Source organism: Aythya fuligula, chromosome 20 (assembly GCF_009819795.1).
Source record: "Aythya fuligula isolate bAytFul2 chromosome 20, bAytFul2.pri, whole genome shotgun sequence".
Taxonomy (NCBI): domain Eukaryota; kingdom Metazoa; phylum Chordata; class Aves; order Anseriformes; family Anatidae; genus Aythya; species Aythya fuligula.
In genome coordinates this window covers 11,783,209-11,798,432 of record NC_045578.1, presented here as the reverse complement: position 1 = coordinate 11,798,432, position 15,224 = coordinate 11,783,209, and the positions used below count along the sequence as shown (strand labels likewise).

The window sequence follows — 15,224 nt, the reverse complement described above, 5'->3', positions numbered from 1 at the left end:
GCAGTACTGTCTGTGCAAAGATACTGCACATGCCTGTCCTTAGCCCCTTGAATACTGTTTCAGGACAATTGAAAGTAGCGCCATGTCTTAGATGAAGGTACAATCCCTCTTGAGAGTAATAAGCACTGTAAGCTACTCTATCGCTTGGTCAAACAGGCTGTTGAGACATTTTGGTCCAGTGGACTGGAAGGCTGGTGAGTCAGGAGTCCAACTGCGTAGTAATAAAACACAAGGAAACAAACATGATGCAAGATGTTACCTGTTCCACTCTCAAGACTGGACTCTGTCCAGCTCCCTGAGCACCTTTCCAGCTCTGACGGATAGTCGCCCTCCTGAGTTCATGACTTGTTTTCTCTACCTCCCTCTTCACCGCCCCCTCCCCAAAGTTTGGTCATTGCTATCAAGCAAAGAAGTAACTTTTGTGATGTCACAACAACTGGAGCCATGCTAGGGCAAACAGCAAAGAAAGCCAACTTGAAACAAGTTAGTTGGGCTGAGGTAAAGAGAATGAAAAAGATAAGCAGACTTGTTTCATCATCTCAGGAAAAGACAATAAAAAGCCAAGAAGGAAAATAATGCATTTCATATCTATCTTTTTATTTACTAATCACAAACGTCATCTGTAAAATACAAATTAAGTCCCACGGATCTGTTAGGTGCTTGTTTTCATGAGGCCTTTTACAGATCAGTTTACCATTTGGTTCTACCAAATCTAGCATATATGGCTGTAATACACAGAAATACATTTCTATTAACAATGGACTATTTCTTGGGATGCACTTGCCCACATTAAAGTTTATGAATACAAAAGGGTACAAATGCTGTCATGTGGAAATTTTAAAACTGTAGTGCTTTGCAACTCCTAGAAAGTACGCTTACAAGCCTCTGGCCTGACTTGCAAGGCATCCTGCAATGTCAATGGGCAAGCCAGATGTGGCTCTGGCAGGGCAAGGTGTCGCTAGCAGTCAGCTCTTTCCAAGAGCGTTTTTTTCAGGTACAAGTGTTTTGAAGACCAATGCGTTACTTGCTTTCCTCTGGGGTAGGATGCAAAACAAAACTAATGACATTGGCAGCACTCGGCCTTTCGTTGCTGCCTGATTTGCTACAGGGCCCCCCAGCAGTTTGCAGCACAACGCTGTAATTCCACCAGCTCTGTCTTCTCCAGCAATGAAAGAAGCCCATGGGGCAAAACAACAACAAAACCAACAACAACAGCAACAAACGCAGCCTTCCAAGACTTCTCTTGTAATTATCAGCAATAACAGAAGCGGTCGCGTCACGTCACGTCACGCTCCGCTCCCGCAGCTCCCCGACCCACCCTGGGCGGTGGCCGCGCGTCTAACGGCCTCCGCGCTCAGCCAATGGAAGCGCGCGCGCGGCTGCGCCGGCCAATCCGGAACGCAGGGGGGCGGGGCGGGATTTGAACGCAGCGGCGGCGACGGCTGTGGCGGTGGCGGGCGGCTCGGGCGTGGTCCCGGTCGGTGCAGGCCCTGTCGCGGGCCGCGTCCCCTGCCGTACGAGGAGGAGGCCGTGCAGGGCTTGACCCTGCTCTCCCCCAGCCTTTGTATCGCCGCTGCCGTCTTTCGCGGCCGTGGTTTTCAACGTCTCCTGCGCGTGAAGTAACCGCGTCGCCGGGGCTCGCCGCCTCAGCTGCCGCGGGCTTCAGAGGACTCAACCCTTGGGCAGCAGCTGCTCCCTTCCCGGTATCCCGCCTGTGCAGGGCTTTCCGAGGTGAAATAATCCGTAGCGAGCGGCAGTTTACCTGAAAGGAACCCGGTAAGCTATGAATGTGGGACCTTAGTCTGCGTGAGGCATCGAGAAACTTTCAGTTAAATCGCGTTCCACCTGATGTGCTTGCGGCTCGCGGCTTGCCAGGACTGATGTCCTTGGAAACGCAGTGTGTGATATCCAATCTCTCCTTTTCCATACTGATGCACTTTGCTCTAATTTTTGTTTGTATTCTGATCGTTTCAGAAATAAATTGATCAAGACTTGGACCGAGATGGTATCTGTGCTCAAAAATGTCAAGGCAACAATGGGCTGGCAGAAACACCAGCTCCTAGCTGACTTTGATGAAAATGACAGCCCTGTACCAGACAAATTCAAGAGAAAGGCTTCTTTGAGTTCTCTCAATACCATCCGTATGTCTCTAAGGAAGCGAATACCTTTAAAACAGGTAGAGCTGAATTTCCATGAGACCCCAACTTGGGAAAGTATGGAAGCAAGAGCAAAGTGCCAAACTCTCCGGAGTATTACAAGAACAGCAAGAAATGCTTTTGGAATGGTGTCCCAGGTACTTTGCCTTTGCACTGGAGAGTAGGTAGAGTTTATTTTGTGCTTCAACTTCAGTTCCAAGATTACTGGACTCTGATGTAAAGTATAATGTATTCCAGAATGTTTATTCTATGTATTGTACAACACAGTGGTTGGCTCATAGCTACTCATTAGTAGAATGTTATTCTTGCTAGATAATCCTTGCCTTTATTATCCAGAAAAATTATGGTTCTGGCAGAACAGGGAGGAAGGTGAAAAGAATAAACATAAGACATCATTTAATAAAGCCCCTTTCCCCTACTGTATTTCATCATGTATGACAGAGCAGCCTTCATGAGGAAGAAGGTGGGTAGAGACTGCCATTGCTTGCAAATGATTGTTTCTGTGAAATGCGTAGCTTTAGACATATAAATACAGACAGAGATCTTTCCTGCACCTGTGCTATTTATTAGCATGTCCTTCATAACAGTCAATCTAAATTTGGACTGACAAAAGCCAGTAGGTGGTAGCATCATAGCAACCTAAAGTTTGCACTGCTCTTCCTGTTGGAGGCAGACTCTAGGCATATTAATTTTGTATCAGAGAGCCTGTCTCTTTCCTGCACAAAAGCAGCAGGCACTTTCTTCCAGTGCCTGCTGAAGTCCTTGTCAGGTTCCAAGGATTAGGGGAGCAAATGATTCCTTGAACCCAAATGGGTAAACCTGATATGAGAATGAAAACTAGGGATTCAGCTCAGATGTTCCTTATCTTTCTGTTTCCAAACTCTAGATTTCATTTAGCTTAACATGTCTATCTAATGCACCTTTCAGAAAATACAGAAGACTCACCAAAACCCAATACAGTCAATTGTGGCCTTTCCGGATGAATCTGTGGGTAGGAGAAGCCATGTGACCAGTTCTTCCAAGAAAAGAAGTACTATGCCTCAAACCCCTTGCCATAACAAGAATAGTGTTACTCCAGCAGCCAGTTCCATGAGCACCCCAGAATCCAGCAAAAGAGCCTTGCTTGGGCCAACAAGGGTGTCAGAACACAGAGAATGGAGGGGTTTCCCATCCTGGCACGGTGAAGATGCTGTCCCACTCCGGAGATCAAGAAGAGCAGCAGCACTTAAGAGCCCTTATTCATCACCTGCTCGTGCCAGCAGAATGACGTAAGACACTTTTTTTTTTTTTTGTGTAAACCTTACCGCTTTTTTTTGTTACTGTGATTAGAGTATCTTGTAAAATGAATGGCAAGGCATGAAGGTTGTTATCCTATCCCACTGAAATGGTATGCTCTTAGGACAGTTAGGAAAGTAGTAGTTACAAGTTGCTGAATAGAAAGGGGCTGAGCACTGCATAAAGCTGAACCATGAATGTTCATTTTGTGCCGTGGCAAGAAAGAGCTTCCTTTTTAATCACTCTCCCATTGGTTTAAAGTTTACAGCATGTTTCTCAGCACCAAACCACATCTGACTCTAGGAATATACCTGAACTCTGCTGTTCTTTTTCTGGTAAAGAAGCTCTCAACACATCTTCTACTTAGCAGCATTAGCAAGATAGAGCTATTTTTATTGCAGAGATACCTGAAAGAGTTCTGCCTATGCCAACCTCTTCGTACAGAGTAGAGAGATTCCTCTTGCCTCAAAGATTTAACAGAAATTAGAATAATAGAATCATCTATTATTGGAACAGGCTGCCCAGGGAAGTGGTAGAGTCACCATCCCTGGAAGTCTTCAAAAGATGTTTAGAAGTAGAGCTTAGGGAAATGGTTTAGTGGGGACTGTTAGCGTTAGGTCAGAGGTTGGACTCGATGATCTTGAGGTCTCTTCCAACCTAGAAATTCTGTGATTCTGTGATCTAATTCAGGTTGGAAAAGACCTCTAAGGTCATCTAGTTCAATCTTTAACCTAGCACTGCCAAGTCTACCATTGAACCGTGTCACTAAACTAGAGAAAGGGTTGTGAGCTAAGGTAGTATTTTATAATGTACCAGGTATGCTTTTGTCTCGGTCAAAGTCATGTGAGAAATGTCAAAAGCTAGAAGCTGTCTAAACCTCAAGAACCTGAGACCAGTCACTGAACTGGAGGATAGCTATGTATAGGATGAATGGAGATGTGAAGCAGTTGGTCAGTAGAATTAAGAACATAATTATTACAGGCCCAAACTTCTCTCAGTAACTTGAGTTTTTACTGCAGGGATAGAGGCTTGTGCAGTGTCACCTAGTCAGTCTGCCTGTTTCATCTCTAGTAATAAACATCCTTTTTGCAGAGAGTTTGAGTGTGAGTTGGAACTGGTCTCCTCAGGGATTCGACGACTGAAGCACCTCTCTCAGGCACTTGATGATGGTATTGTACAAGAGGAGAGGTAAATACTGCCAACAATACCCCAACTCTTAGCAATAGGCCATCTTCCACTCGAACATTAGGCCAAGTGATTGCTGTAACTCAGGAGGAGGAAGAGCTGCAGAACTTTCTCAGTTGTAACATAGAGCCATTTTTTCTTCATGACGCTTGTGCAGATTCAATCAGTAGTTGAACTTGCAGCTTCTAAAACCTGACAGACAGTCACCCTGTCTTCTTGCTGTAGAACTCTGATTTCTCCCAGTCAGAGCCTAACTTTTACTTTGTATGAGAACAGTATCCTGCTACCTCTGTCTAAAAGAGCTGTCAACCCAGACGTGCCAAGAAAACAAACTCCAAACCATTGCACAGACACTTAGCTATCATTGGTGCATGCACATTTATAAGAAAAAAGCTTTTGTTATATACTTATGTTTACAAATAGCCAATTTGAACCATACCTCAAAATTTAGAGGATGCAGAAGCCTCTTGTACAAAATCTTGGTTAACCCATGAGGTGGCAGGTGTTTGTAAAGGTTATGTCATGCTGAAGTAGGCCTATTCAGTCAGTAAAAACTAAAGGTCAGGAATTTCAACACAGAACAGTTCCCTAAACCCCCTTCTCCCCTTTCTCTCTTAGAACACTTGATGTCAGGCATTCAGTAATTAAAAGTCAAGGTACTTTGATCTTCTAGCGAAGGCTTAGCATTAACTACTTTTATCTACAAAGAGATAAAGGCAAGAGATAAAATCCTGCACAATTCCAAAAATCCAACTTCTACCAATGGCATCATTTTTAGATAGCGATAGGTTTACTCCTGTAAAAGCTAATGATAATATACATTGAAAATTTACTAAATCTCACTCCTAATATTCTCCCATCTGTTAGTGATATGACAGTTTCTCTCATTTGTAACTGAAGATAGTATCAACCAGGTAAAGTAGTTGTTCGCTTACTTTGACTATACCTGCATGCACCTGTGAGGAGAAAAACTGCTGTTTGGAGAGGGACAGACATATTAACTCAAAGTTTTCTTAAAATCTTACTGTGTGGAACCAAAGGGTTCTTTCCCTCATATTCACTGTGGCATTCTCTGCTACAGCAGATCATTGTGCAGATGTGAAGCAGCCTCTGTATTGAAGATTAGTGAAACCTTGCGTCTTTGCGATGAGCCATAAACTGGGCTTCTATGCAAACAGCAGCTTTTTTCACCCCAGATCAGAAAACTACTAGTACTAATGTCTTTGTCATTTGATCTCAGTTCTTACTGATTAATAACAGAGATCACAAAGCATGACAGAACAAACTACATGTATTACCCTGAGCTAATTTTACAGCCTTTATTTTCCATCCCTAGCATTGTACTAGCGGTTAACATGATGCTGTGACAAAAACAGTAGATGATACCTGTGTTGCTGGCATTCTTATTAAACACAATTGCACCTAAGTGGATGGGAACATGAATTCTTTGCTTTGTGTTTCTGAAAATCACCTTCTAGTATCAACTCATTGAACCATTACCAGGTTTGCTATGAGAATGTCATAAGAGCCTTGATAACCTTCACTGTGATCTGTGTTATGACATTAATATCTTCACCTGTTAACATCTGAACTATTCTTTCTGTTTAAAGGGAAAGTTGTATCATGAATACTAGTTCCTATTCTTGCAACAAAGGTGTAAGAACTTGATTTCTGTAACTTAGGGAAAAGAAAAAAAAAAAAAAAAGGTAAAATACAACTCTCTGCTACCTGGGAGCAGTTTCAAATGCTTGCTTGAAGCTTCCAACAGCTATGTGTACTGCTTCCTCAGAGTGATTTGGTCCAGTTCTGCCCATGTAGATGCATACAATGTGCTCCAGCACTTGCTTGTTTGTAGGATCCCCATTTGGAATAGTTGTGAAATACATTTTTTTTGGAGGTATGCTTACACTCACTCTAGCGCATTACCTTCTCTTGCAGTATTCAGTTGCCATGAATTACTTTATTATAGCTTCCATTTAATCTTTTCCATAATGAAACAAGCCTTTGTTCTCAAACTGATGATGGTTGCCAGCTCCATGCATTGCTCAGATGTATCTGTTTTAATGAATTACATTATATCACAAGAAATGCTCTTGTTGCTAGTTAAAGTATTGCCATACTTCATTTTTGTACTGCCATTTATGCTCATTGAAGGTAACTAAGTATTTTCTTGCTAGTTTTCAGAAGTGTTCAGTGGAAGTACACAGGTCCAGACCAGCTCCCTCCTTGCTCTCAGATCTTGTCCTTTGTTGCCATTTTTCCAGCAATTTGTGTAACAACCTGTTACTTAACCTTGTAGACTTCAAGCTACTAACAGTAGTCTTGTTCTTCTGCAGGCAGCATGCGGTATCAATCTACTACTGTCTAATGGCACAAAACTTGCAGTCTGTACATCGATCTCAGAAATTTTCTCAGGCTATCAGAAGGCAAGCAAAGAAACTGTTGAGCAGTTTGTACCTGGACAGAGATGGCTATAAGTAGTGTTGGTTTGAGTATATCTAAAGGAAGACTTTGATTAGGACCTGAGAGACTGTACTGTATGCTTTGAACGTAACTTTGATTAAGCAACTACATTTTAAAAATCTTTTTTAACAAAGCAGCTTGGGACTTCCATTCTCTTGCTTTCTCTTCTAAAGTCAAATGAAACTTGTACCACAATGTATTATCTCTTACTAAGATAAGGGACCATCCTGAAAGTGGCTTTCATAGGCACTAAGTACTTTGAAACATATGTTGCACTGACCATGGTCAGAGCAAGGGTCACAGATTTATAATATACTAAAAGTAGTGATCTTTTCAAAACTTTTTTTTTTCTTTAAATACTAACAAACTAAAAGCTAAGCATCATGTTTAACTGGAAGTTAAAGAAACAATAATTGCTTGAGTTCTGACCACAAATGGCATTCCAAGGCAACAGGTTTCCTTGGAGTCACTCAAGCCACAACAGTGGAGCCACATTAGGACTTCAACACACAGCCTAAGGACTGCTGTTAGGTTAGCCCAACTTTTGTCTTTCATACTAAAGCAAAGATTTCTCAAGCTTCTAGAATTCAACACCAGTGCTGTTTTCTACGGTAGGAGTTTTGTGCAGTCTTTTGGAATTACTTTCACTCTAAGATGTACCTTCAGACAAAAGATTGAGTTGGTAAACTTTTATCTACAATCACTTTTAAGATGCACATATAATTTGGTAAAACTTGAACAGCCTAAGTTTTAACAGTATTAAATATAAATATGAGAAGCACTCATGTTCAATTCTGATTTATGTGTAATTACTGATTTTTAAACTTGTTCCCACTTTCCTGTTCTCCTGTCAAACTAAATTTATAAAATATTGAAACAGTTAATAAAGCCTGTAAACATCCCAGACATCTAGGCTGTCATATGACTGGTGTGAGCTTTAGATTGTGTGATTTTTCTGAAGTAGGTTTTGGTTTGTTTTTGTGCTTTTAAATAAAACAACAACAACAAAAAACTTTCCGTATGGAACAGTACCTTGAAGTTATTCCTTGCATGTACTGAAACTCCTTCTATAAAGCTTCCACAAGGATCGTGTCTCATTATTGAAATCTCTTGTATTCTTTTAAAAAAGGAGGATTGAAGGTCACAGGTTGACGTCTGTTCAGAGATCTATGTCTTTATTTCAGATAGTCAACAATATTAAACAGTTTCTATACTACCACCACGAATAAAAACAGTCTGGGACACTACTGGCTTAAAGACAAGGAAGGTTTTATTTTAGTGGCTAATATAAGATTTTAAAAACCAACACACATCAAAATCTATACCAGTTGTAGAAATCTTACTCCTTATTTCATATTAAGAAATTCATTATTGTGCATTTTTGAATCTTTACAAGGCAGCCATAAGAAATATAAACATTTGTCACCAGATTGAACCTTCTTACTGACAAATAATATCTGAAAGTAAATGCTTCATAAAACTAGACTGAAAGAACATGTACAACTTTTTTTCCTTTTAGGAATTCAGTTATAAGAGGACTGCCTCTTTCCCTTCCCCACAAATAGAAAAGTTTATACAGAAGGCTTGGGGTTCTGTGAGAAGCCTGCCATTCTGGGTCCTACATCAGTCCTCGCAGAATAACTTTGTCCATAGAAGTTGTGATTTTTAAATTATGGTTTAGTGTTATGATCTCTGGTACCCCATATCCCAGCAGGTCATGGTAATCTTGCCTCTCTATTCTGTGCCCTCCCTCTCCCCCCTAAGTTCTGTACAATTTTACAAATAGGAACTTATCTGCCAGAGTTGTTTTGTATTTCCACCACCTCCACCCTCCCCAGACAATGATAGCCAGTTTCAAAGGTAGCTTACTGGGATAAATACAAATAGAGGATAAACTATCAACCCCTTACCTTGGACTTGGTATAAAATGAGGGAAAGAGAAATACCAACACCTGACATTCAATTCCAGAGTCCATGGCACAGGATTCTAGCTGGTCCAGGCCCTTTCCTAGTTCTGAAAAAAAAGGAGCTCTTTTCATCCAGAAAAATGTATTATTGCCTTTTTTTTTTTTTTTAATGGGGGACTGAATTTAGGATCATTAGTAGAAACCTATAGTTACACTTGAGTGATTAAACAGCACTGAAGTGAAATTACCTTGTGAGAACTACAATTTCTGCTGAAACTATGAACAAAGACAAGGAGGAATCATTGCTCTTACAGAAGCTGAGGAGGTAAGTTGGAAATTTTTGTGTTTAGAGACTTCTATCCTGAGACAGCTCCAGATGAGGATGAAGAATGCAACTTTCTCCCCTGTGTGCCTGAAATGAACAATTCAACGCAGAAGTCCTGATTTTAGATCCCACATTTCAAGATCTAATCAGAAAAAATTGAAACTATATTGTATAATCGCTTCATTATTAAAACAAATTATTATAAAATGGCCCACACTTGAACTGTCTAGCACTTTCATAACATACTTACCTTCTCTGTTGCGAAAGGGGAAAAAAATGGGGAAAATCAGTTTTCCCTCAAAAGCTCAGTAACAATTGTTGCAGTTACAAATTTCTAAAGCTAAAAATACCTGTTGTTTTCAGGTATAATAAAAAATGCTTAATGTTTTTACCAAATATAAGAAATTAAACAATACAAAAGGACAAATTTCACTTTTTCTTTCTAAATTTATGCTGTGAAATACATGAAATACATGTGAAATACGTGAAATAACTATTGTGTATTTGCCTACATTCATAGCCATTCTCTGGCCTAAAGCCTGTAATGTGTAAATAGGACAACTTGTTCACTAAGAAAGGCAAACAGGATATTTTGCAGAATGGTGGACCTTCAAGATAAATGTCACTGGATTTTAATATTAGATTAAGGTGCGTCAAATGTCTTTCTCTGTGGTTTACTGGTAGCTGCTCTTCTACATAAGCAGTGAAAAGTTTTACCTCTGTTTAGAAATGACTTCCCTAAGTAGTAGAGGCTCAGGAGAAGCAATCTGTAAGAATTAAGACTATATTCCTCCAAACAAATCAAAATGGCAGCTTTCATGAACCCCAAGGAACAAGAGGAATAGTTAATGCCATGTCAATTTTACACTTAACAAAATTTTATGCAGAAATAGATATAAACCATGCCACAAAACTAAATAGGCATACTTTAGTCAAGCAAGATTCTGTTTGAAGCGCACCAGTGTACTCAGATACATTTTTTTAATTGAATAAACAGCCATTGTTTAAAAAAAAAAAAAAAAAAAAAGAGCTTACAAATTTGCTTTGAAAGCAGAACTTCACTTAGGTTGGCTGTCAATAGCTACATACATACAAAATACACCACAGTGTGAAGTTTTGTTTTCACAATATCTCAGGTAAGTCTAAAACTGCTATTAATCACAGCTTTCTTTTTTTTTTTTTTTTTTTTTCTTCCCCCCCCAGAATACAGTAATTTAAAAATGGATATGTATGAACAGGGCAAAGAACTATGGGCTATAGATATATATGAACAGGGCTGACTTGTACTGCTGCTTCAGAACCCAATTGAATAAATGGAATACCAGCTTTTTGTTTTATGTTTCGCTTCTGCCTCTTCCACTAAGTTGATCAAAGGTTTATGTGCTTCTCTGTAATATACTGGAGGCACTGTATGTGTTGAAGACTATTGATGGGTGTAACTTGTGTTCCTTGGCCACCCATAATACCCACAGCTTCTCTGAACATTTACCTTCTGTGTATGCCTCAACACTTAGCCTATAAAGTTTAAGAAAGTACTGACTACAGAGAATGCAGCAATGAGGCTCAGTAATCAGAAAATAAAAAAGGACTGCAGGTTCAAATTTAATCTCAGTGAATGGCCTGCTGAAGAGGACTGATAATCCCTCTGTGAAAGCGGAAGTGAAACTGAAGGCCAATTGCAAAGGGAATGCCAATGAACTGTTGCATGCAGTTTCATGTGGACAAAATATTAAACTAAGACTGATCAGAAGGCAGTGTTTCAAGAGAAAACATTGAAAAGTTATGCTGTAGAACTAGTACTTCTAATGACTGGGGGGAAAAGAAGGAGGGGGTGGGGAGGAGTGGAACTAGTGTTCTGAAGTACTTGAGGTCTCCAGCCATGGCAACACAGTATTTGTTGAACCAACCTAGTAAATCACAAAAATATCTTCCATAGTCCCATCTCCAACAGAGGTTTTGTGCCATTTTAGTGGCAACTGGTTAGTGCTTTCAAAACAATTGCATCTGATGTCTCAAGCTCAGTTACTAATTAGCATGAAGTCTTAACTTTCAAACTGATGCCTGTATCATTGTTCACCAAAGTGCTCAGTTGGAGGCATGTGTTCAGGAGATAAACCACTCTCTCCCTGAGCAATAAGTAGAGTTGGTATTATGCAAGGGCAACATAAACCCTTGTAGGAAATGAAGTTAGGGAAAATATTTTCAGCTTAATTTCAGTATGATGTGTACAGACTATGAAATTGTTACCACTAAATCAAGCATACAATAGCATTTGTTTTACTACTTTTAGTTCATAATATTCTTATGAGAAGCCAACATAATGACTACTGTAAATGTGACCCAGAAATTAACAGAAATACACAAAGTGAGAGAGAGCTTTCAGGACATGGTTCCCTGCAACATGCCATTGTGTTAGCAATAGTAAAACAAACTTCAGTAACCTAGGAGATTTCCCTAACCTTGTGCTCAGAATCCTAAGTCCCTTAAAGACAATCACAGAATTACACACAGATCTCCTTTTTGAAAGGAAGTGGGTCTTAGCAACTTAAATCAAAAAATAGGTATTGGAGTCTCCGGCTGGTAGAGGTAGACAACTAAAGCAACATTAGCTTTGAACTCTAGAACGGGCACAGTTCTTCCTCTGAGAAGACATGCTACCCAACACCCAGTTCTTTTAAACAATAACTTCAAATTTTGCAGTCAATGTTGCCTCTAGGTCCCTTATGTAAGTTTCAAATTTGTCTTGTGATTGCCACCATCTTTGGATTCCCTCCCTCACCTATTTAAAATAAAAACAACAACCAGGAGCATGTGTGCAATAACTATATTCTGTTGTCTTGCCCTGGCAAGAGCCAAAACTTTCTGTCAGTCATTGTGCAATATGAAAAAAGAAGGCAGTCCCGTGGGACTAATAAACAAAGACTGCTCTGCAGTATCAATTATTTACTGTTCAGAGACTTAGCTACTGTGGCTGGTCTTTTCAGAGGATGTACTCAGGAAATCTCTTTTGTTGGTCCCTGTTAGAGCAAGATACATTTCATAGGAAGGGAGCACAGATATAAAGATACATGCATCTTTCTTTACTACGTGATTTTTTTTGTTTCCTAGACCAGCAGCAGGAAGGAGTATTGAGTACTTATCATCATTATGATAAGTAGCCTTCACTGCTCTAACATCTTGTCAGCTCTGGTACCTATGATAGCACTGAACTGACTGGAGGGACATGGAGCCTGCTGTTTGGTGTTAACTTGTGCAATCTCCTCCTAGCTGCATAGGACAGGAAACGAAATAGACAACGATCAGTAAATAAAAGACACATTGGGTAAAGAAAGAACACTGAAAACTACTCTAAATTTGGGTTAAAGAGCTAGGTGTGACACTACTGGGAAAGCATTTGTAAACCTAAAGACTGCTTCAGTGTAGTTTCTGGAGATCTTTCATTTAGCTTTTGTAGCTGGCTGACTTGCCAACAGAGCAAAACAACCCCAGCCCTTGTATTGCAGTTACCTAATGAATGTGAGCTACCAAACTTCTCATAGCTTTCCTAAATCTTCAGCAAAGATTACTCCTTCCCTTAAATGAAGCATTATAAAAGAACAACTTTCTGATGTGCCAGAAATCTTTCAGGAAGTTTGAAATAGGTAACTGACAATCTTGGTAAGTGATAAGCTTAAAACCAGGAAAGACAGACACAAACAAAACCCCCAACTTTCATTTATAAGCTATTTTGCTGCCTTTTAGGACAAAAGCCACATTACTAGGCCCTTCAAAAAACACACTGAAACTTTTATGTTAACAGGAAGTTACTGGGTTTCCTTCTGCACCATCAGAATACTTTTCTATTGCATTCCTTTATTGTTTTACACAGTGACTTTGAAATCATTAATCAACAGACTTCTTTCTGTTCCAGCTATAGATTAGGAAAACCTGAAAGTAAAAGGGTGGGGATGACAACCTGCAACTCCACAAAAGTGCATGTGCTGGGGAGAAACCAAATCCCCGTACTGACTTCCAGTTTTCTCAGGGTCAACAGTCTGGAGTTTTAATTTTTGAAGAAAAAAAAAATAATTGTGCACTAGCAACTTCGTTGCAGGTTTTGAAACATGCATCAGTTCTATCATGGAAGTTCGCTTGGTGAATTTATAGTTTGGTGGAAATATTTGCATAAAGAAGCTGCAAACTGCAGCTACGTTAAACTAATTAAAATGTTTAGTTTAGAAATATTATCACCTAGAGAAAACTTCACACATTTTTACTTTTAATACGTTAATTGAGAGATCCGAGATAAATTTAAATCAGTAGGAAAATGTCTACTTGGCACCTGTAATTTGTCGTCTCCATTCTTTAAAGCTCATAGGCTGTAATTCTGACTGCTACAGATTGTCTTAGCACAGTAGTTGCTGTAAAGCATGAGAAGGTAAATAATTTACTCCCAGGAATTCCATTAGCATTTATCACTTTTTCCTCCTCCAGCTTAAAGTTTCTAGTTAAAATAATGGAAAAATTGATTGCTCTGGAGTTTGCAGATCCCTTAGTAAAAAAGTTCCCTTTAGGTTACCATCTTAGGATCTGTTTCAGACTTAGATGGTCAGAGACATCTCCTTGCTCACAGTAGTTAATACATTTTGCACAGTCACCAAGTTCAACAAAACAATGTGATTTTTGTACACTTGCACAGCACTTTGTACACAGCAACACTAACTACTTCAAACCGTGGCAGAGACATTTATTTCTAACACGAAGCATTTATGATTTGGTTCATAGGTGGAGTTCTCCAAATTACTTGATGTACAGCACTTCAGACAACATGAGTGCCTATATCTGAGTCTGTTGACCAACAATGTAAGCTGAAAGGATATCTTGGGTTAAAGGCACCCAACAAGCATCTTGCTGTACAAATTCTGATTACCCATTATTGTATTCCCTCTTCCTCTTTCCTTGCAAATGTATCTCTTTATCGAAAGTGAAGTGGCAGCAGATAAAACTAATGTTTAAAGTGCAAACTTTCCCTGTAACCTATGGGACCTAATGTTTATACTGCTTTGGGTGCAGCTAGTCAGCTGCTACCACAATCCTTCTTTTGAATAAAAAACAGCTTGTTGCAGCTTTTTCTCTTATTGCACATTTTATTGTATCTATTGTACAAAATAACCAAAGATAATTTTTTTTCCTGTTGCTTTGATGTTTTAAGCACTTGCGATAGTTTTAGATTGTTTTAAAATTTCCCAATAAACATGTCAAGAGGAACGAACTGCAAGTTCCCTGGTTGGTATAAGAAGGCATTTTCTAGAGCAGGAACAACTCCGAGGTACAGGTTCCTCTCTACATTTTCTAGCTGGAAGCTGCCTAAATATTATCTTTGAGGCATGATTACAAGTTTAAGGGGGTGGCATCCAAGATCAACATACCCCGGCTTCCTAGGGGACAGATTCAAACTTGTGAACTCCACCTCTAACCCAAGCAATGGAGGGCAAATGTCTGTCATGATCTTTGTCTGATTCGGGCTGGCTCTGGGCACGCTCTGGTTTGGGGTTTGAAGAAGGTGGGTCAGGCTGCTGCACAGACATAGTCCTGCGGAGATGGTTTCTCTTGCGCAAAAACTCAGGTTGGGAGTGAAGGCCAAAGCTGCCTTTTCTCAAGATCATCCGAGAGTTGTTCTTTTTGGGTCGTGAATGAAGACTGAACTCCAGTGAGGCCAAGTGGGCTGCATAACCCTCACTGAGGAACTGAAACAGGAAGGAAAGAGAGTGACAAATTACTGCTGCCTCAACCTATGAGCTCTATGAGGAGTTCAGTTCCTATCTTTGGCAATTTAGTTATATATAAATAAAAGACTTAATATGTCTCCTCTCCTTTTTAATTTCAGTGAATTGTTCCATTTTGTTGTTCAGCAATATGCAACACATGTACTTG

The 15,224-nt window shown here is 39.8% G+C and overlaps 2 protein-coding genes across 4 annotated transcripts in view; one reads left to right on the top strand and one right to left on the bottom strand.

Moving 5' to 3' along the window:
• Positions 1–1,466: 1,466 nt before the first annotated feature.
• On the top strand, positions 1,467–8,101 carry PIMREG (PICALM interacting mitotic regulator). Of its 2 annotated transcripts, XM_032201197.1 has the most exons (6): positions 1,467–1,776; positions 1,975–2,293; positions 3,084–3,424; positions 4,524–4,619; positions 5,484–5,530; positions 6,953–8,101. In XM_032201197.1, the coding sequence occupies exons 2-5, from the start codon at positions 2,003–2,005 to the stop codon at positions 5,512–5,514; spliced, it is 759 nt and encodes a 252-aa protein (XP_032057088.1). In that variant the 5' UTR covers positions 1,467–1,776; positions 1,975–2,002; the 3' UTR covers positions 5,515–5,530; positions 6,953–8,101. The 2 variants fall into 2 exon arrangements, with proteins under 2 accessions (XP_032057088.1, XP_032057086.1); XM_032201195.1 differs by lacking the exon at positions 5,484–5,530.
• A 5,921-nt stretch (positions 8,102–14,022) lies between these two features.
• The window catches only part of PITPNM3 (PITPNM family member 3), a 77,135-nt gene continuing 75,933 nt past the window's right edge, over positions 14,023–15,224 (bottom strand). For both annotated transcript variants that reach the window (XM_032201217.1, XM_032201218.1), the window contains exon 19: positions 14,023–15,037. In XM_032201217.1, the coding sequence (XP_032057108.1) occupies positions 14,729–15,037 (309 nt within the window). In that variant the 3' untranslated portion in view covers positions 14,023–14,728. The remainder of the gene's footprint in view (positions 15,038–15,224) is intronic.

Coding starts and splice junctions, on each gene's coding strand:
- PIMREG (XM_032201195.1), top strand. CDS start 2,003: ATGGTATCTGTGCTCAAAAATGTCAAGGCAACAATGGGCTGGCAGAAA. Junction 3,425..4,523: donor GCTCGTGCCAGCAGAATGAC/GTAAGACACTTT, acceptor TCCTTTTTGCAG/AGAGTTTGAGTGTGAGTTGG. Junction 4,620..6,952: donor GGTATTGTACAAGAGGAGAG/GTAAATACTGCC, acceptor GTTCTTCTGCAG/GCAGCATGCGGTATCAATCT.